Source organism: Camarhynchus parvulus, chromosome 1 (genome assembly GCF_901933205.1).
Source record: "Camarhynchus parvulus chromosome 1, STF_HiC, whole genome shotgun sequence".
Lineage (NCBI taxonomy): Eukaryota > Metazoa > Chordata > Aves > Passeriformes > Thraupidae > Camarhynchus > Camarhynchus parvulus.
Window position 1 is genome coordinate 3,856,367 of NC_044571.1, and position 21,777 is coordinate 3,878,143.

Sequence of the window (21,777 nt, forward strand, 5' to 3'; positions counted from 1 at the left end):
CAATGTGGTGCCTGCCTGATCCTGGAGAGGAAAATCCTGAGCCTTGCCAAGCAAACTAAAGGTATTTCCCCTCAATGCCATTGCCTCCCCAGCCTTTCAGACTTCAGTCATTACAAGCCAGCAGTATCAGGAGACCAGAGCTGCTTTATTGAATTCTCCCTGGACCTTTATTTAGGACACTGACTCCCAGAGCTCCCAGAAATACAAACCGAATTTGCACAATGCCATAAATCCTTTTTTTTTTTTCCCATAATCACCAGGGCTAAAACTATGGTGAGAAGCTGAGGATTGCTTCTAAACAACTTTGCAGCCTTCCAGGGAGCAGATGTGGCAAATTTAAGATCAAAGATGGCCTCATTCTCCAGCTAGCAAGGCTTTGAAAAACACGGAAATAGCATCCTGCTTTCATGTGGAGGAGAACACTTTGTATTCCTGACAGTGCAAGTGAAATGCTAAAGCAGAGCAGGCAATTATCCTGATACGACAGGGCTGGGAACCAGCATTTAGATGTGCCAGATAATGGGGAGGAGCTCCAGGAACTTTCTCATTCTCCTTTTCATAAGCAGAGAGATTATCACCATTTTTCTTCACAGTACTGAGCAGCAGGGAGGCAAATGCACAGACTGTAGTGCATTTAAGGGTGATATGGCAAATAGATCAGAAATCTGAGCCTTGTTCTGTAACAGGGTTTAAATTCTGCACGACACAGGACTATTCCATTGCTGGCTGCACTTAGAAAAACCAAAATAAACCCAACTCTTGACTGCTGCCTGTTTGTTCATTTAGATATTCCACCTAAAATGCAGATCTATGCCAGCCAAAACACATCCACACATGAATTTACTCTGAACTGCCCTCATATTAAGCACACCACTTCTATCAAATCCTGCCAGTTTCCCAAAGGGAGCATTTACTATTCTGTGCCTTTTGCTTCTTAGTCAAAAAGATAAAACTGGAGATCTTTACCACTAGGAAAAAAAGTGCATTAAGGGGTCACCAAGGGCAATTTTTCATCCCAGAGCCCAGTCACCCACATCAACGGAACAAAGCCAATCAGAGCTCTGCTCCAAGGAGTACTGAGCATACACCTGGCTGGATTTCTGCTTAATCATTTCAGAATAAATGTAAACTTGCCAGATGCTGTCTGTGCCTCTCATGCCAATGCTCAGGAAGTTTGGTGTCCAGGGAGAGGAAGGAGAGGAGGAAAATCACTTTGGATTCAGGCATAGTGGGGCTGGCAGAGGGATTTGGTATTATTTTCCCTTCCTTCCTGCTGCAGCTTTTGCCTGGCTCTGAATGCCAGAGAGCTGGAAGCACAGAACTGCTGCAAAAATCCTCCTGCGGCACAGCCAGCCCAGATGCCACCTCTGACAGACACCCAGACCAAATTCCCAGCTGCAGGAAGCTTTCCTGGCATGGGGACTCTGGGGTCTGTGTCCTCCCAAGGTCAGGGCACTGCTGCCAGCCAAGGTGCTGTGTTATGTTCCAGGCTTGTTCAGGCAGCAAATTCCTCGTTTCAACTTGTTCATGTTGCATTTGCAGCACAGGAGCAGAGAGGGAATTTGTGACACACACTCCCTCTTGCTGCAAAACAGAGAAGCCCTTCAAACTGCATTTTGATCACAGCAGGGAAAAGAACTGGAAGAGCTGCTTTAATTTTTAATGGTTTATTAAATCAAGTATCCAGGTGAAGAGGATGAGCGGCTTATTAGAAACTGTAAAGTAGAAAGAGACAAAACCAGAATGAATTTTTAAAAACTGGACATTTCTTGGATTATTTTTTTCTACCAGGAGGAACTCAAAAAAGAGCAGTATTTTTTCTGAAGTCAGCTCTCAGGAAAGGGGAGAGAAAAAGCTAGATAAACCCCATAAATACAATCACATTGAAAGGAAAGCTCATTTCTTGAAAGCTCATTTCCTATTATTTGCTTGAGTTGTTCCCATTTCCTTTGCTGATCAGCAGCAGTGTCTGACCTCTGGTGTCTAAAATCAGTATCAAACATTACAAGAAATCAAAGTATCAAGGCATTCCATACAGGATTCACTTGCTGGGTTACCCTTAGAGATATCAAGCCTGCTGAAGAAATTTTGGGTTGATGTCTTTAGCTGAACACCAACAGAGAAGTCACAGGAGGCCCCAACTGGGTTTTCCAGCAGCAGAGGAAAATGCTGCACCATTGATGTTACAAAGAAAAGTTTCCTCTCATGTAAAAAAAAAAAAAAAGAGAATGGAGTTAATGATCAGATATGGCCTCATAGCAATAATGATGTGGAGGGCTTGGCAGCCACTTAAAAATATCCCAGATGTCCAGATTTTATTAGAGGAGGGTGGAATATCTTGTGTCCTAATTTTAGCCAGAGAAGGTCTGGGAGCAGAGATAGAAAGTTTCCAGTTCTAAGCTCTGTTAGGATTCCAATTAATTTATTTCATATGCCAAGGAAGTGCTTAAACTCACTTCAGGGCAGAATCTTTTGAGTGTACTAGAATTAGTCCTACTGAAAAATTCTCAACAGAACATTGTCCTAAGAAAATGACAGCAGAAATGTCCCTTCTTCTGAGGAATGAGGCACCTGTTTGGTGCACAGTTTGCCAATGTGAATGCTCTTTTCCTCTTTAATTTCCACACCCTTCAGGATGTTTAGATCCAGGATTTTGGGTTTGGTTTATGCTTAACTGCAGGTCTCTGTATATTCCACTCAAAACCTTTCCTGCCCTTAGTAAAAAGTTGTGAAGCTGAAGCTGAATATGAAACAATTTATTTTCTAGAACACCTTTCCATTTAGTTTCCTGGACAAAAGATTTAATGAATGGAACCAGTGTGAGGCATCAGAAAATCTCTGGAAAGTTTCATCAGGCTGTCCCAGGGTGAGTTATTGCTGAGCTGCCAGGAGGAGTACAGGCGAGAGATGAGCCTTTGCACAGCTTCAAACACAGTCTGAGCAATGTGCTCCCCTCCCCAGGGCCTGCCTGATCCCAGGCATGGAGACAGCAATGAGACACCACCAAGAACTGGGATGAGCAAATGAGGCTGGGCTAGGGGGAAGAAAAGAAGACAAAAATGATGGACAAGATGATGGAGAGAGAAGGAGGAGAAGGAGGAGAAGGAGGAGAAGGAGGAGAAGGAGGAGAAGGAGGAGAAGGAGGAGAAGGAGGAGAAGGAGGAGAAGGAGGAGAAGGAGGAGAAGGAGAGAGGAGGAGAAGGAGGAGAAGGAGGAGAAGGAGGAGAAGGAGGAGAAGGAGGAGAAGGAGGAGAAGGAGGAGAAGGAGGAGAAGGAGGAGAAGGAGGAGAAGGAGGAGAAGGAGGAGAAGGAGGAGAGAGAAGGAGGAGAAGGAGGAGAAGGAGGAGAAGGAGGAGAAGAGGAGAAGGAGGAGAAGGGAGAAGGAGGAGAGGAGGAGAAGGAGGAGGAGAGGAGGAGGAGAAGGAGGAGAAGGAGGAGAAGGAGGAGAAGGAGGAGAAGGAGGAGGAGGAGGAGGAGGAGGAGGAGGAAAGCAAGGAGGAGGAGAAGGAGGAAAGCAAGGAGGAGAAGAAGGAGGAGAAGAAGGAGGAGAAGAAGGAGGAGAAGAACGAGAAGGAGAAAGAGGAGGAGGACAAGGAAAATAAATGTGTAAGGCTTCTGACATGAACCAGATGTCCCCAAGCCCAGCCCGTCCCCAAGCTCCTGGAGCACCGTGTGACATTACTCCTGGCTCCTGTGGATTAAATCCCACTCCCAAGGGATTTAATCAGGCCTGACAGCCTTTGTGCTCAGAGAGAATTCAGGTTTGCTACGCTGGATCTACTTGACAAAAAGTAACTTGAAAACGCAGCATGTGTTTTGCAGCTCTCTTACATTTTAGATTTTACATTTTAGATATTTTTTCATTGAAATAAATCCATTTACTTCCAAGCACTGGGTGTCCCAAGAGCATCTGAGTCAGGACCTGGGTGCTCCAAAGTAACTGTTAAAGGACTTTAGGCTGATACCAGAATGTTCAGTGTTTGAGACACACAAGTCTAGAGCTGAGCAATTTCCATTTACTGCAATCCCTGGATATAGCTACAGCTAGGGCCAGGTGACCTTACAATGTATGGAAATTTTAGAATGAATCCCTTAATATTTAATTGGAAAAAATTAATAACTTCATTCACATAATTTTTTATTGCAAAAAAAAAGCACAGAATTAATCAAGTCAGTTAATTTACTGAACCTGCTCTCTTGTCGCTTTTGTAAATCTCATTACAAATAAAAAAACTGGCATGTATATTCATATATTCACGAGTGACCAATAAAGTGGATGAACAAGAAAGGAAAATCCATTGACTAATTTCCTTGAAAACATATTGTATAACTCACATGAGAATTTACAAATTAAACATTATTCAAGTAACCTCATTGAGGGGACTGTGGGCATTTTTATCTGTACCATAAAAAGTCTTGATCCAGTTTTACAAAAGCATTTAGGGGATCAAAAAATACATTTGTACATCTCATAGTATTTTCAAGGCATTAAAAAGGTTAGGGACAAAACCTCCTCTGAATTTGGAATTTTAGTACTCCAGAAATAGATCAGTGCATGGCATCCTACTGAGGCAACCTGAAGTGATTATAATAGTTACAGTTACAATAAAGTGATTATGGAATATCACATGTCAGTGTCTGTGTATGATTAAAAGTTTCTTAAACTTTCAGCATTAGAAATTGAATTTTCCATGCTTGGGTCTAGGAACAAAGGTAAGCCATTTTGGTTCTTTATTTTGCTTTTGAGGGAAGAGATATTTGGAGGATTTTTTAATATATATATATATATACACATACATATATGTAGAGATATATGTATATACATACATACACACACGCATATATATATTTACTGAAAAAATATTTATAGTGGGATCTAAGTAATTTAAGACAGTTCCAGAACAGTTTCTCCTTCTTTCCCCATTTTCATAGAATATCAGAATGGTTTGGAAAGGACCTTAAAGATCACCCAGTGCCACCCCTGCCATGGCAGGGACACCTCCCACTGTCCCAGGCTGCTCCCAGCCCCAGTGTCCAGCCTGGCCTTGGGCACTGCCAGGGATCCAGGGGCAGCCACAGCTTCACCTGGAATGCCATCGCCCCTGCCCACCCTGCCAGGGAAGGATTCTCATTCCCAAGATCCCATCTAATATTACTGTAATTTTGGTTTGAAGCCATTCCCCCTTGTCCTGTCACTCCAGGCCCTTGTAAATATTCTGTTTCCATCTTTCTTCTCAGCTCCTGCAGGCCCTGCAAGGCCACCCTGAGCTCAGGCCAAAGCTTCTCCTGTGCAGGTGAACAATGCCAGCTGTGCCAGCCTTTCCTGCCAGCAGAGCTGCTCCATCCCTCTGCTCATCCTGGAGCCTCCTCTGGGCTCTCTGCAGCAGCTCCAGCTCCTCCCTGCGGCTGGGACACTCCAGGGCTGAGTTTTCAATCTCTGCATGCCTGAGACATGTTTTTACATAAAATATTTGCCTGAGACAAACAAACATTTCCTGGAAGTGGGAATGGAAGATGCTTTCACTCCTTACCATCCTCCTTAGTGCGGGTGAAAATCTGCTCGCTCCTCACACCATCCCCAGCTCGGGTGAAAGCCAACACCTGGATGCTGTAGTTGGTGTATTTTTCCAAACCATCCAGCTCCAGGGATGGCTGGGTAGTAGTGACATTCTTTATCTCTCCCAGCTCTATAAAATAAAATGAAATAAAAAGAAAGTGGAGTTATTGCCAAGTTTCCTCTTCCAGGTGTTGATACCTGCTGTGGAAATCCTGGGTGTCCCAGACAAGGAACGCTTCATTATTACAGAACAGCAATAAATTATAATGAATTAAAAGTAATTCATTTATGTCCTGACCTCTTACCACTTGAAGCAGACCTATTTTTCATTTTCAAACTCTTTTTTTTATTGCAATTTAAAAAAAATACATATGATGAAGAGAATTGAAGAAATTCTACAAGTAATGAGATTTTTCATAAAGAACAGATAACAAGAAGAGATTATTGTGAAACATCCCCTAAATAGAAAAAATGAGAACATTGATTATCTTCATAAAGATTTTCTGGTTATGAGAAAGACCATTTCTCATAAGGAAAATGAAGAAAATGTCCCCTTTATTTTAAAATATGCAGCAAGTGCTGCTGCAAAGCACTTGATAGCAGCAATAGTGGCTAACAATAGATTTAAACAGAGTAAAATCAGATTTACTTGCAGAAAGTTGATGCACTTCATATTAATCTTTTTTTGCAGCAAGCTAAGAAGTACAACCCATATGGCAAAAAAAAAAAAAGCTTTAAACATATTTAGGGCAGCAAATAAAGTTGAATAAATCAAGAAAATCCAGTTTTAAGCATGGCATGAACATCATCTTTTTCATCATGTTGTGAGACATCACATAGGAGCTTAGATGTGATAATATCCACACAGGATCTGATCCAAAACTACAGGCGTCACTGTAAACATTTAATTTCATGCCCTACATGTTTACATTTTTTCTGTATGCTTCTCATACATTCTTAATCTTTATTTTAAAGGAATTGGTTGATTTCCAAATATTTTTGAGGCTACCATTACCAGCAAGGACAACAGGCCTCTGGGTCACATTTCCACTCTAAATTCCCTTTTCCACACTAACAGAGGCCAGGATTTGCACACCTGCAGGTTAGAGTGAACTGTGGTTCTGCTGGATGAAAGCAAAAGAAGGGAGACAGCTGTGAAAAATCTACAGGGCAAGTAGGAATAAAGTCATGTGCATCTCAAACCTACTAATTTGTTTAGTTTACAAGAAAGGGCCACACGCGGAATTATCATCATGCAATAAATTGCAGATTAGTAAAACATCACAATTCTCCTTTGATCCTTTCACTCAGTCTCTGCTCTGGAGCCCATTTCCTCAGGAATTTTATGCTAAGAGTACAAAAACACAACAGAAAAAGCTGGCATGGAAATAACAAGCTTTTCCCAGAGACATCTCCTTCTTTTGCTCTCAGCAAAAAAATTTCCTTCTTTTTTGCTCAGGAGATGAAATGCTTCCTATGAAAAAATAAGTGATAGTATATCAAGTAGGCAAAGGGATAACCAACCAAATTATAGTGAAAATCAGGTTTGGGCTGGTTTGTTCCAGATCCATGTCACCATTCTTTAAAAAAATCCAACATTCTGGACTCTGTACCTGAGGTGAAATTTGCTCAGGTTGTGTTGGGTACCATGAGAGGCCTGGGGAGTTTTGCAAACCCATGGTGGGAGCCTTCCCTGAGGCTCCTCCAGGCAGCTTTGCTGCTCTGTTCAGCCTCTAGGAAAACCTGCTCCCTCACAGGTAGACAAAGTTTTCTCTAAACCAAAAAGAAAAGGGAGTCAAATGCCTTCACACTAGAGAGAAAATTCTGTAAATGCCACATACAGCTTTTTCTTTGGCAATAGGTTGGTGTTTCTCACCTCCATCCAAGAGGTTGGCCCAGTAGATAACCCTGAATCCCTGCAGGATCCCATTCAGGGTCTCCTTTGCCAGTGTTGACCAGGAAATGGAGATGGTTTCTGGGGACGTGGCCGTGGCTTGCACATTCCCTGGAGGGCAACTGGGCACTGGAATAAGAGATTCACCATTTTAACACAATGAAAACAACTCAATATTCATCTTTTAGCTACCCTTTATTTTCCCCTCTAGCCCACCACACAATATTTAATTACCATTACACAATTTAACAATGCAAATCCTTTATTCTTGCTACAATCCACATGTTTCTGCAAGTGCAGCCGTTTTCCCTGGAATGACTTTTGATGTACTGTTTCCCTACTTGCTGACTTGTCTTTTAATAGGCTTTTTGTTGCTTCTTTTGAAATATAATTGTGTTCTGACACTGCAATGTGTAGAACATTCTGTAAGCAATTTAAACATATTTTTTAAGTTTGCAGCCACATTTGTACCTTTGTGGACAATTCTGATGTCCCTTTAATTTAGTGGAGGGAGAAAAAAGTGAGCACACCTTTAAAAAACATAGGAAAAAATGATCATAATATTTTTTTGCTGATATCTAAAAAAACTGGGAAAAATCAAACAAATCTAAGGCATTTTATGTTGCCCATTTAGTGTCAATCAATACAGCAGTATTAGTAACTGGCATTGCTTTTAAAGCTTGTGGCATATTTAATTCTAAGAGGGACCCAAAATTCAGTGACAACCAAAATAATTTCCAAGAAAAGCAAGCATGCTGGATTCTCAAGGGAAAAAAATCCCATTTATTACAATATAAAATATATGCCTGTGTAAACATGCTGACTTTTGAGGTCTTGCAGCAAGCTGAGCTTAGAAACATTTAGAATAAAAAAAAAAAGCTATCAGTCTTTCATGAATAGCCTGCCTCAAAATCTGTGGCTCTTGAGGATTTTAGACGTGTGATATTCCATTTTGTCCATGTAGAAGTCAGATTCCAAGCTGGCACTGGTTTCAGGACACTGATGTTGATTTACAGTAGCCAAAAATCTGACTTGCATGGCCTTTAGGATTATTATTTGCTGTTATACTCCTCTAAAATACTGAACTTTTTGTTTTGGATATGGGATCATTCTTTTTTTCCACTAGAGGACTCCCTCTCATTGTTTGAGAAGTACTTTTTATGCAGTCTGAAAAAAAAAAATCTATATTGTTCCTTGGATTAGAGAGGGTGAATTTTGCCTGAAACAGCAATGATTTTTCTGCCACTGGATATCTTTGAAAACACACATATCTCTCTTAAGACTGACAAGACAGTGCAGTACAAGAGCTCTGGTTACACAGCAGATTCATTTGAAAACAGCAGTAATCCAACAAAAAATACAATATTGCTTCACCTTTCAGAGTTTCACTTCCCAAAACTATGATGAGATCACTCTGGAGCAACAATAACATCACAACAGTTGCGAAAATGTGAACATCAGAGAATATGGCTTCTTAATGAAACTTTTGGTCTCAGTCAACATCATTCACAGCAGGATATATCACATTAGTAGAGTTATTTGTATTTACCTGGTAAAATAAATTCACTCTTGCAAGGAAAATCAGACAAGCTCATTGAGCAGGCACCTTTCTACCTAAAGACTGGTCTTTTATCATCCCTACTTTCATAAGCACTAATCAAACAGGAAATGCAACAAGATAAAAAGATGAATAAATAAGAAAAAGAGAATAAAAAAGAGAAAATAAAATAAGAAAATTAAGAAAAATAAGAATAAAATTAACAATATGTCCCATGAGAGTTGTTTGCCAAGGACCCACCGTCCTCAAGAGTTGTGGTGATGATTTCCTGAGAAGAAGGTCCAATCCCAGCCCGGTTACAGGCCTGCACCACCATGCCATACTGGGTGAATTTTTTCAGGTTATTCAGTGTATAAACCTCACTGTCCCCTGTGGTGTCAATGCTGATGATGTTGAACTGGAAGTTTCCCCCGGCGCTGTATTCCCGATATCCTATCTGGTAGCCACGGATGATTCCATTCTGCAAGTGCTTCTTTGGAGCCTGAGCAGAAAATGGAAAGTTACACATGAAGTGCACACATCCAAAGTCGTTTTCCCGAAAATCATTAAAAAAAAAGTTTAATTATTTTTTCCTACTGAATGCAACTCAATTTGTAGGCAACAATTCAGAAGTATATCCTAGACCACCACGCCATACTGGGTGAATTTTTTCAGGTTATTCAGTGTATAAACCTCACTGTCACCCATGGTGTCAATGCTGATGATGTTGAACTAACTGGAAATTTCCCCCAGCGCTGTATTCCCAATATCCTATCTGGTACCCACAGATGATTCCATTCTTCAAGTGCTTCTTTGGAGCCTGAACAGAAAATGGGAAGTTACACATGAAGTGCACACATCCACACTCAAGTTGTTTCCCCTAAAATTATTGAAAAAAAATTGACTTTTATTTTTTTTCTTATTGAATGCAAGTCAATTTGCAGGCAACAATTCAGAAAAATGTCCTGCACCACCATGCCATACTGGGTGAATTTTTTCAGGTTATTCAGGGTATAAACATCACTGTCCCCCGTGGTGTCAATGCTGATGATGTTGAACTAACTGGAAATTTGCCCCGGTGCTATACTCCTGATAACCTATCTGGTACCCACAGATGATTCCATTCTGCAAGTGCTTCTTTGGAGCCTGAACAGAAAATGGAAAGTTACACATGAAGCGCACACATCCTAAGTCGTTTCCCCTAAAATTATTGAAAAAGAAAAATTTGGCTTTTATTTTTTTCTTATGCAAGTCAATTTGCAGGCAACAATTCAGAAATACTTCCTGCATGTGAAATAGCAACTTTTTTCAATCATATAATTTCAGGTGTGTCTTTTTCAAACCTGTGCTGAAAGACCTTTAAATGGTTCATGCATAGAAAAATCCAATATGGAAATACTTTTAAGTGTGAATTTATTTTGTTTTGTTCTCTTTTCAGGTGAATCAATCCAAGCTGATTTGATAAGGGTACATTTGCATTCCAGGCCACCATTCACTACTAATTGTTTTTGCCAGTAGCCCCCATCATTCTCTGAACCTTTAGGAAGGAATTTATTGATCTGTGCAAGGCAGTCACAGGAGTTTATTCAGTCCCATGCATTAGGAAAATTTTATGCTGTGCTTTGAAATATGCTTCTGTTCATTCAGTGTGTAGTGTGGAAAGATGATTAGATAATGAGTGCTGAAGGCAACAATGATTTGGAAAGCAGGGATTTGCATACTGAATAGCTGCAAAGTATCTGGCATTCAGGGATATGGACAGCACAAAATGGTTGGCCATAATTATGTGCCACATTTCTCAGTGCAAGGCTCCCTGCTCCTGACTAGTGGAAATCATTTGTGTGCTCTGCAATATTAAATGTGATCTAGTGCAAAGCAGAGATTTTCTGCTGTGGGAAAAAGCCTGTCATTGACAGCAATACCCACAAAAATTATATTTAAATAGTAATGGACTAATTTCCATATATGATAATGTTCCTGCCTGATCGTCTATCTATACAAGGCATAATTAGTATATATATTTTAAGTATATATATTTTAGTATATATATTTCTATATGCACTTTAAGGCACAGTTTGTAATCCAGGAGCAAAAAATCTTTTTGCAATCCTCCAAACCTCTTCCAAACTCTCAACGGATGCCCTCAAGCTCATCTATCCCACTGGCCCACAGAAAAGGTCTTTATGATGCAGTTTATCAGCAACGGGTTGGACTGGCAAAGGCAGCAATTTCTGTTGCCTCTATATCCCATTAAATCTCCTGAGGAACAGATTCCCAAGAAAAACACTCATTTCTGCCACAGGACTTGCCTGTTTTGGGGAGTTTATAGTGCACTGGAGATAATAAAACCAGGGTGAGGTTTGCCTTTCATCCACTACCATCAAAACCATAGCTCTGCAAAAGCCAGTCCCCTCTCAAATTTAAAATGTGTGTCACTGATTGATTGAACAATCTCTTCAGATGTTTCTTTTTCTCCCTCTTGCCTGAGAAACAGACACAGAACTTGAAGTGATGATATAATTTCAATTTCCATTGTATTACTCTGATCAGATGTAGCTGATTAAATCAGCAGATTCAGATCTTGAGATCCTTGTAAGTCACATGGCAGAAATAAGGATTGTGTTTTGGGAATCTAAGAGTATAATTGTGTCCTGTTTGAATATTTCTCTGGGCTTTTTGGTCAAAAGCTCCCCAAGTGCTTTAGAAACATACAGGTCATTTTATTATCAGAACCCTTTTTAAGTATGTTACCTACTCTGGACAATTCCATGGCTGTGTGATCTTTGAGTGTTTGCAGAAGGAGGAACCTTTAAGCTGGGGGTGGAAACTAAGGTCAGATTGTCATTGTTGTTTGAGTTCAGATAAATTCATAGAATCACTGAATAGTTTGGGTTGGAAGGGACCTCAAAGCTCATCCAGGGCCACTCCTGCCATGGCAGGGACACCTCCCACTGTCCCAGGCTGCTCCAAGCCCAGTGTCCAGCCTGGCCTTGGGCACTGCCAGGGATCCAGGGGCAGCCCCAGCTGCTCTGGGAATTCCATCCCAGGGAACAATTCCTCATTGCCAAGATCCCATCCAGCCTTGCCCTCTGGCACTGGGAGCCATTCCCTGTGTGCTGTCCCTGCATCCCCTGGAAATTGTCTCCAGCTTTCCTGGGGCTCCTGCAGGCCCTGCAGGGCCACCCTGAGCTCAGGCCAAAGCTTCTCCTGTGCAGGTGAACAATGCCAGCTGTGCCAGCCTTTCCTGCCAGCAGAGCTGCTCCATCCCTCTGCTCATCCTGACTGACAACAATTTGACTTCCACACAAACAGGCTGAACAAAGCAGCCACAGCAGCCCCTTCACTGGGAATTCTACAATTATACTTTCTCACTTTGAATTGGAATAAAATGACAAACTTCGAAATTTTCATGAACTTCTTCATAATTGTTTTAAGTCAAGAGATTTTTTTTCTTTAAATAAAATATTAAAATTTTACTTTTTTTTTCCCCCACAAGGAAACATTATACAATATAAAACAAACTCCAAGTCACTTCAGGACAAAAACACTAAAATGTTCTGCTTCACAAAAATTCCAATGTTCCTTGTAACTATGATCTGAAAACTTCATTTTGAGTTGACTTTTTGCACATATGATTCATTTGATAAATATTCCTTCTGGTGTATAGACACACTTTTGGTAGAAAATTGAGTGAAATAACTTAGTGTTCTTGGGGAAAAATATTGTGAACCTTGTCAGTAGCCATAGAACATTATGAAAAAGTAAGTTTCAGTCCATACACTTTCTGCTTTTCTCACAGAATTCAATATTTTAAAACAGGGTATCAATGACTTTCGTAAAGTATGACATTCTTTAGTTTTGTGTGTGTGTGTAAATAGGAATAAAGAGGAAAAGGAATACTCCCCATGTCTAAATTTAATGGGCTCATTTACCTAATGTAAAGAAAGTACTACATGAAAAAAATGAGTATTTTTATACTCTTTTCTAAATGAGTATTCCTCTTTAATTCCCATTATCTCTGCACCAGTTTAAACTACCAAAAAGTGCTGAGTTTTATCTACCAGCTCAGTCTGAAATCCAAAGTCTTATGTGGACACACAGATATTGGATTAAACAAATCACAGACCAACACAACTTTGCTTAACTGGGATATTCTAGGAGTGGACTAAGACAAAACTTTAAATGAAGATAATTTACAGCTGCAGCAAGCTGCAGAAATGGGATTTCATACAAGGTGAAAGATAATCAATGTAGTATTCCCTGCTCCTTTTGCTGGTTTTGACACTGTGTTTTAATAAAGTTTGCCAGCTTTAAATATAACCATGGTTTTCACCACAATCCTGTTTGTTCAATGTCATCATAGCCTTTCATGGCTAAAGCTCCACATGCCTCCAAAATAAAACCTACCAAGGTCAGGTTCTTTTCTTGTTTTTTGGCTTCCATGACAACATAGGATTGATCTCTTCTTTATTCTTAATTACATTTTATTAGACACTCAATGAGTGCCTTCTGCACAGCACTGTAGGGACCTATCCAAAAGTCAGGATTCAGCATGGAACCGAACTGGATTATGTCTGTGGGACCATCTTAAATTTCCTTTTTGAGTAATGAACCACAACTGCTCTGACCTGGAGAAAATGCAGTAAATCAAGGGAAGTAAAGGGGCTTGCTCCTGGTCTGGGACTTCTCAGTAGGGAAGAAGATTTTTTAATCAGCTTAGAAATTGTCAGTCAGGAAGTAACTCTTCAAGTAAAGGTAGGACTACACAAGCTCTAACCCTGCCCAGTGACTTCACCTTAAACTCATTTCAAATTGTGAAAATCCATCTCTCCCTTCAGCTCATGAGACCAGCTAATGAAGTATGTACCCAATATATAACTCATTTCTGTGAATATTTGTTATATTATATACTGAACTTTGCTTGACAAGAATTCTCAAATCCAATTCCAAACACGATCTTGAGAACACAACCCCAGCACCTCATTTGGTATCCTTCAATATCAGACAACACCCAGAGCCCAGGACACACTCAGTTGTAGTTGAAATGTCCCTGAAGTACAAATTGAACTATATTTTAGGCAGTTATTGAAATGTAGGGGTGGGAATTCTGTTTGTCCTGTAGCTGCCTGTTCACATCTGCATCTATCAAATTTAATGGCAGAACTTCACAAACAGCAGCTATGAATTCCAGCAATGGGCCAGTGGTGCCCATCTTCTCTTGCTGCTTTTAAAAACATTCCCCAAATTGAACTTTCTAAAAAAAGCAACCAAAGCCTTTCAATCTGCCTACCCATAAATCCATAAAAACAAATTCAGGCATAGAAGCTTGAAAATTACAGTTGACTTGATCAGATAGTCACAGCTCTTAAGTGGTTTAAAAAGAAAAAAACTATTAAGAATTTATTTCAGTTGTTGAGAATCACTGTGCACCCTTGCATGGCTTCAAAAACTACTCCCTTTGCTCTACTGACTGTGTGTTGGATTTAAATCCATGTCTTTAAGTTCATTCTTGTGTTTCACTCCAGGTAAATCTGTGACCACACAGCTTTTGGCTTTGGAAACCATTTGGTGAAAAGCAACACTGCTACAAATTGAAGATGTGGACAAGATCCAAACATCAGCATTGCAGATTCAGAAGAGGTTCTGAACCTGCCTTTTAACTTAATGGCTTAAACCTACAATATATTCATTATTGTGCAATAAATAACCAATCACCCATAGTTATTAGGTTAATAAGCAGAACCTCACTGCTCCTTTCTGAATAATCCATATAAACGGACATAATCCACATCACCCACATTTGCAGGAGTAATTAACACCCATATATAAATTAATCATTATTATTATTATGCCACTTCAGCTCTTAACATTAGACATTTAAGAATTGTAAATATATGGAATTATTAACACAATATACAAGCAGTATATATCACAAAACCATTTAAAACATGGTTTAAGTACCTCTTGTATCATACCAAAGCATTTAAAACTTTCTGTTATTGTCAAAATACTGGGAAAAACCTAGAAAACTTGAGTCACATGACACACCAGATTTTTAAATTATACCAGCTGATTATATTTTTATATTAATTACTCTTCATCAGTTCTCATGGACTATACTAAGACAATCACACTACTCTGTCTATGCAGCAAAAACCTGCAAGAAGAAGATCCCACTGGTTCCAGTGGTTTCTGGGGAAGTTTTGCCCAGAACCACAGTGAAATGTTGTGAGTGTTCATTTACTAAACATGTGGCCTTATCTCCAAAATCAGAAAAAAGAAGAAAATGCAACCAGCTGTTACTTTTACTCTCTAGTGGAAGGCTTTCTTTGCATGATGCCCCTTTCAGTGGCAAATATTTTAAGATATGTTGGCAAAGGCATCTGCAATGCCTCTCCTAAATAAAATAACCAAGGCTCAGTTGTTTTAATACTCCTCTGAAAGCATCCAACTACTGACAGAGCCTGTCTTGTCTTGTGGATGTGGGAGTATTTACCTTCCAGGTGACTCTGATGCTCTGGGAAGATATAGGTTCAAGCTGCACATCCTGAGGTGGACCATCAGGGGCTGGAAAGAGAAGGAAAATGCATCAAAAGTGGCCCTCACAGCCCAAGGAATTCAGCATTTCACATACAATTCAGCATTTCACCACCTTTACACCCCAGCATCACAGAGGTTGGAGTCAGTGCCTCATGGAAAACTTCACCAAACAAAAGCAGGGCCAGGCATCTTCTGCATTCAGGTATTATCTCTGGCCAATAGCAAAATACACCATGTGCCAAAACATACCAAGCTGGTAAATAAAATGAATAGAATAAAATGAATAATAGTGGTTTTCTTTGCTAGAGATACTCTCACAGTGCTGTTTCTGCATAGCTGGAGATAGGCAAGGGGAATTCTCAGCAGTCACAACCCTGTGGGTGATGGAAAAGCAGCAGAGTTCATTTTAAGCAGGTGAGCCAGAAGCTCCTAATCCAGACAGAAAAGCAGCAGAACCCCTTTAAATCAAGTGAGCCAGGAGTTCCTAATCCTGCTTTAAATTGTTGCAAAATTTCCAGTGGGATCCCCTTTGTTCACTGGAAACTGAGCACATTCAGTCCCATATCAGATATTTTACACAAAATCCTTCACACTTTACACTCTCCCCCTCCCCAGTAAGAGTTCCAACCTGGAAATCAAACAAAAAAATAACTTCTAGGTGGGAAAACCTTCTTTCAACTCTTCCCTGAGCCAGGGAAACTTTCATGGACCATCAACATGGTTCTAAAGGTGTGCAGGAGGCTTTAAATGTGAATGAAAAAAGAAGGAACCTCCTTGTCAGCTGGGCAGCTACAAAGCAGATCAGGATCAGCTGGGATTGAACAGGGAGATGTGCATAAATTGCTTGCTCAGCGAGGTAAATCACTGCAAAGGAAAGATCTGAGGAGAGGGATGGAGCCACCTCGAGCTGCTGCAGAGGGTTCCCTTGATGCAGAATACAGCCTCAGTAAAAGGTATTAAATTAAGTTTAATAGAAGGACAAAGGAAGGAAAGCAATGAAAAGGGTGAGATGGGGCTGTTAGAGGTGGAGCAGCAATAAATGACAGCTGTGGTGAAAGGAACCAGAACATTTTGCTTTAACTGATGAAAGCAGAGACACAGAATACAGCCTATAATATGTTTAAGTTGTTAAATATGCCCTATTCTCTGCCATTCCTGACTGTCCTTCATATGGGAAATTTCCAAAGCTTGAAAGAACTTTATTTCCATTCTTCTTGCATTAACACAAAGGAAGGAGAAGAGGAAAAAGTCCGCCGCCAAAAATGAGATCTCTATGAACTTTTTGAAGCCTGGCCTTGATTCTGTCCTCCTGTTGACAAAAATGAATGCCACTCCTCTGGGGTACCTTATAATGTAGTGGAATTTGAGCCAAGCATTTGATCCTAAAAATGGGATTTAAAATCTGCCCCCAAAAAACATGACTTTTCCTCAAAAGACTCCAATTTTTTTTTTCACAGACCTGAATAGTCCAGCACACCACAGGGAGATGTTAAATAAGAAGTCATTTGTTTTACATATTTAATGTCATACAGAGTTTGTGGTAAGGACATAAAGAAAACCCAGATATCCCCATTTCCTCTATTCATTTCAGTATTAGGCAACGGCCATGATGCTTCTTTTTATCTGACAGGCATTGGAGCAAGTGTGTACTGGCATCTATTTTCCAACACATGAGCTAATTGGGGTTGCATGGAAAGAAAGATGTGGTCTGCAAGCTTTGAAGTTGTTCCATCCTTACCTATCTTTTTGCCACAGAGACCTTTTACAGGTTTCTTCTTAATAGAGACATTTCTTTGCAATATATGATACAGAATCTGCCCCCCTTTCCAAGTTGCTTGGTTTTTATCTTGTATTTCTTGGACCTTTATTTCGCTCCCTGCTCATTAACTTCTCTCTCATCCCCTGGACCCATGCTGTTCCCCACTGCCTGCTGTAAAAGCAGGGAACAGAAGTAAACAGTGATCAAAAAAAAAATGATGTACCTACACTTTGTGCATCCCCTGAAATAAAAACCCAGGAGAAAAACATCACAAACTCTGCCTAAGCCTGACCTCCTCCCTCCCAGTCCTTCCCTAGATAGATCAGTGACTTTTGAATACAGTTCCACACTGCTGGTCTTTTTCTACCAACGAACAGCTCCTCAAAAAGACAGCCACAAAAGGATCATTTATTCTGAAGCCTGGTTACAAAGAACTGAATAAAATGTGATGTTAAGGTTCCACCCTGCTCATGGGGAAGCTGTTTTTTTATTCCAAGGGCAGCTGCTGATCCTGACAACTTAATTACCAGTCAGGAAAAACTTGGCAAGTAAAAACCATTCCAAGCATGGGCGAATAAGAGAGCATAAGAGAGCAGATCCAAGACCCAGCCCTCTATTTTGCACAAGGAAGGATGGGCATTTTGGGGTTATAGATGACTCTGGCTGGAAGAATGGATAGTCTCTTTTCTCTAGTGATTTCACCTTTTCTTTGCACAAAGGAAGAGAAAATTTCTGATCAAAAAATAAGTATTTTTCAAACAAACTGTTCACTGTTAAATCTGTTCACTGCATGCTTTTCTTCTGCTGGAATGATAAAAGAAATTCAACTTACGTTGTCTCCAGCTTATTCTGCTTTCCACTGTGAGCCCTTGTGTGCTGTTCCTACCCAGAAAGTCCCTTAGAACCAAAACCATGTTGTCCTGACAAGGACTGTGTTTTCATTGTAGGAAATTCCCAGAGAAATTTAAGTGGGAATTACACAGTTGTGTTCATAGGAGCTGAACTAAAAATCAGTCTCTGGGTGTTCAAATCCAAGACCAACATAAATCTTGAAAGAGAAAGGGAATTTTCACTGCCAGGATACTGTCACCATGTTGTCATCTCTAAATCTCCACAGAAGGAAGCAGTGGTGACTTATCAAAAGGTAAAGGAAGGCAGAAATTCTATGAACACAAGAGTGGCTCCAGCCACCAAAGGGAAAACGCCCACACAGGACTCCTGGTGCTGATGCAGGAGAATAAAAGGTTAAAGGTAAAAATAAAGGTCAGACTTGATGACCTTGGAAGTCTTTTCCAACTTAGATGATTCTGTGATTCTGTAATACAACAGAACAAAGATCAGGGGGATGACACTAACAAGTGACAGCCAAGAGACTGAAATAGAGGCCAGAAAAATGAATGGTAGGAGGGTTAAGTGAGGGAATATTCAAATGAAGGTTGGGTTGAGTGAGGGAATATTCATATGAAGAGCTGATTCATGCGAATCAACATTCTCAAAAGGGAGAAATTTAAATTAGTTACCTACATTAATATCTAAACATGTAAGGAAAGCCACAATACCCACAGGGGAGGCACTACCACTAAAACCAGGATGTTACTGGTTGAGTTGCCTCACTGTAAATGCAGGTATGTTATTCCCAACATCACAAGATGAAAATTTGGAGCACAATGTCTTCTTTGACCACTAGATGCCACTGAACAGCTTTAATTACAGCTCTGCACAATGAAATTCCAAAACTCTCAATGTTCCATGGGAATGACTTAGTATACTGATACAGCCGCAGCCGCATAAACAGCATTTCATGCAATGATTCCTGACATCAAAGAGAGATAATTCCCACAGGATTTAGAGGTTGCAAAGCCAGGTCATACCTGCTTCATCAGTGGTGATGGTGAGCTCGTTGCTGGCCTCGCTCTTGCCGATGCGGTTCTTGGCGTACATGCGGATGTTGTAGGTGGAGGACGGGTGCAGGTCGATGATGGTGGCTTGGTTTAGCTGAGGGGAAACATCTCTGGTTCTCTGGACAGAATCCCAAGAGTCTGATAAGAAATATCAATAGAAACAGACACATAAATGGTGGTGTTAATGTGGGTAATACAAGCATGACGTTAAACTGTTTCATGCCACTGCTGTGTTAATCCAGAAAACGCATTTTACTCCAGGCAAATCCAGCGATCCCTCCCCTTCCTGGACAGCACTCCTGACTGCTCTAGGAGTGCTGCTGAGAACAACGGGATCTTAGCTCTGGGGTCATCAGCAAATCCACAGAAATAGCTCCTCTTTGAGGAGGTGCTGAGAGCAGAAAAGATTCCCCAGTTTTTTAAGCGTGATTTCTTACCTTTGGGGCATTGGAACAACTGCACAAAAATGGGAGTTGCTGCCCCAAAGGGATCTTCACTCACTGAGAAAGTTGGTTGTGCTCAAAAAAAGGGAAGGGAGTTAATAAACAGGAATAGCCCATGGCAGACCTCATTGCTCTCCACAGCTCCCTCACAGGAGGGTGCAGCCAGGTGAGGACTGGGCTGTTTTCCTCGGCAGCAAATGACAGCATGAGGGGACGCAGCCTCAGCCTGAGCCAGGGGATGGTCTGCTTGGATATCAGCAGGAATTTCTTCATGGAAAAGGTAGTTAAGCATTGGAAGCAGCTGCCTAAGGTAGTGGAAGAGCCCCCATCCCTGGAGGTATCCAAGTAAGGCCTGGACATAGCACTCAGCGCTCTGGGCTGGATGACAAGGTGGGCATTGGGCATAGTTTGGACTTGATGTGCTGGGAGACCTTTTCTACCATCAGGGATTCTGTAATTCCCTGAAAGTTATCCCAGAAAAAAAAAATCAATCCTGGAGAAACACCCTGCAAAATGGAAATGGCAACACCAATCTCCTGCCACGGCTACTCAGCAGTGACCGTGGGGGAAACAGCCTGACTGAAACACAAAGTCAGCCAGACTTCACCCCTATGACAACAAACCTTAGCATCAAGCCCCAGGAAACACTCAGGGCAAGCCTGAAATCTCCTTCCGAGAGCCTTTGGAGTTGTTTTGTTAATTAGTCCAAGTTCTACTCCCCTATTGGTTACTTGAGTTTCATATATGGTCTTGTCTCTAGAATATTCCACCCCCAAGAATATATATTGTTACCACTCCCCTGTTTCTGGTCTTTGGAGTTTGTCTCTATGCTGTGTTGGGTTCCTGGGCTTTACTTTTCACTTGGTTGTTTCAAATACAACCCTGATTAAGAAGCAAAGGAGACCAGGGGAAGGCAACAGACAGATTTTGTTCAACCACACAGATTTTATTTCCCAAGAATGTGAGAAATAAGAGAGAAAGAAAGAGGAAAACCCTGTCAGAGAGAGGAGACACAGAGCAGGAGATAATCAGCTGGAACTCCATGAGCTGTAAGGTCCCTGCCAGCCCCAAGCCCTGTGTCGTATAGGAGCTGTACGGACTCCAGCAGTGACTCCACTGCTGCTTTCTGCTGAGCAGGCCCTGGGCAGGGACAGGGCAGCAGAGGGGACAAGGCTTCAGCCCCAGGCTCAGCAGCAAGTTCCTTCTGCTGGATGTTCTGTGTGCAAACTGTTATGAGTAAAAAAAGGTTACCCATTTTTTTAAAAAAAAGTTGCAGAGTGAACAGGTTGGACCAGTTGCTGCCAGGGTGGAGTTCTAACTGTTATTGTAATCACCGGTCCTTTTCATTAAGTACTTGTCCTTGAAGGTCAAGAATTCCTCCTTTGTCAGCACCACCCTGCCTGCTGCCAAGTGGATGACCATTCTTGGACAGTGAAAGGAGGGGACGTGAGGAGGGGACATCGGAGGGCATGCAAAATAACTTCGGAGCCAGCATGCCACAGGAAAGCCACCCCACCAAACTTACCAAAAGACCCCAAAAACAGCGAGCCAACACGGAATTAAGAGATCAAAGTGATGTCTGGACGTGAGGAACGAAGTACAGAGTCTGCAGAGACGCTGAGACCCTTTGTTGCCCCTCGCCCTAAGCCAAGACCTCAGCTGGAGCCAGGACGCCAGGACGGCAAACCCGAAGGTGGTAACATGGGGTATACCCCCACTGCTCTTGTGAGGACGGGACCCCCAGCTCTGCCCCCTAGGAGACAAAGCTGCACTTTCCTCCTCCTCCGAGCCATTCCCAGGAGCGACAACGCCGAGACCGCGGACCCGTCGAGCCTCCCAACCTTAAGCCAATCACTTTTAATAAAGGCATTAAAAAGGAGAAAAGATCTCCTGCCCTGTTGATTTCACCAACTAGAAGTGAAAATGGGGAGAAGAGCCTTTGCAGCACCTTCACAGGCACAGCAAGCCCGGCAAGGAGCAGCCCTTGCTCCTCGCCCACGCCGAACCGGCGCTGCCCTTCTGAGCCAGCCGGGCTCCCGGGCCACGGGCAGCGTCCCAGCGGGGCTGTGCTGGCTCCGCTGTGGCGGCTGCACAGCCCTGCTGCCAAGGGCTCTCTCCCAGCACGGCTCTCTCTCAGCCGGCCTCA

The 21,777-nt window shown here is 41.6% G+C and overlaps 1 protein-coding gene across 2 annotated transcripts in view; it reads right to left on the bottom strand.

Annotated features, from left to right (window-relative positions):
• DSCAM (DS cell adhesion molecule) overlaps nt 1-21,777 on the bottom strand; it is a 471,606-nt gene that overhangs the window by 81,772 nt on the left and 368,057 nt on the right. For both annotated transcript variants that reach the window (XM_030957750.1, XM_030957759.1), the window contains exons 15-19: nt 19,159-19,326; nt 15,485-15,555; nt 9,250-9,490; nt 7,434-7,580; nt 5,532-5,687 (exon numbers count right to left, since the gene is read on the bottom strand). In XM_030957750.1, the coding sequence (XP_030813610.1) occupies nt 5,532-5,687; nt 7,434-7,580; nt 9,250-9,490; nt 15,485-15,555; nt 19,159-19,326 (783 nt within the window). The remainder of the gene's footprint in view (nt 1-5,531; nt 5,688-7,433; nt 7,581-9,249; nt 9,491-15,484; nt 15,556-19,158; nt 19,327-21,777) is intronic.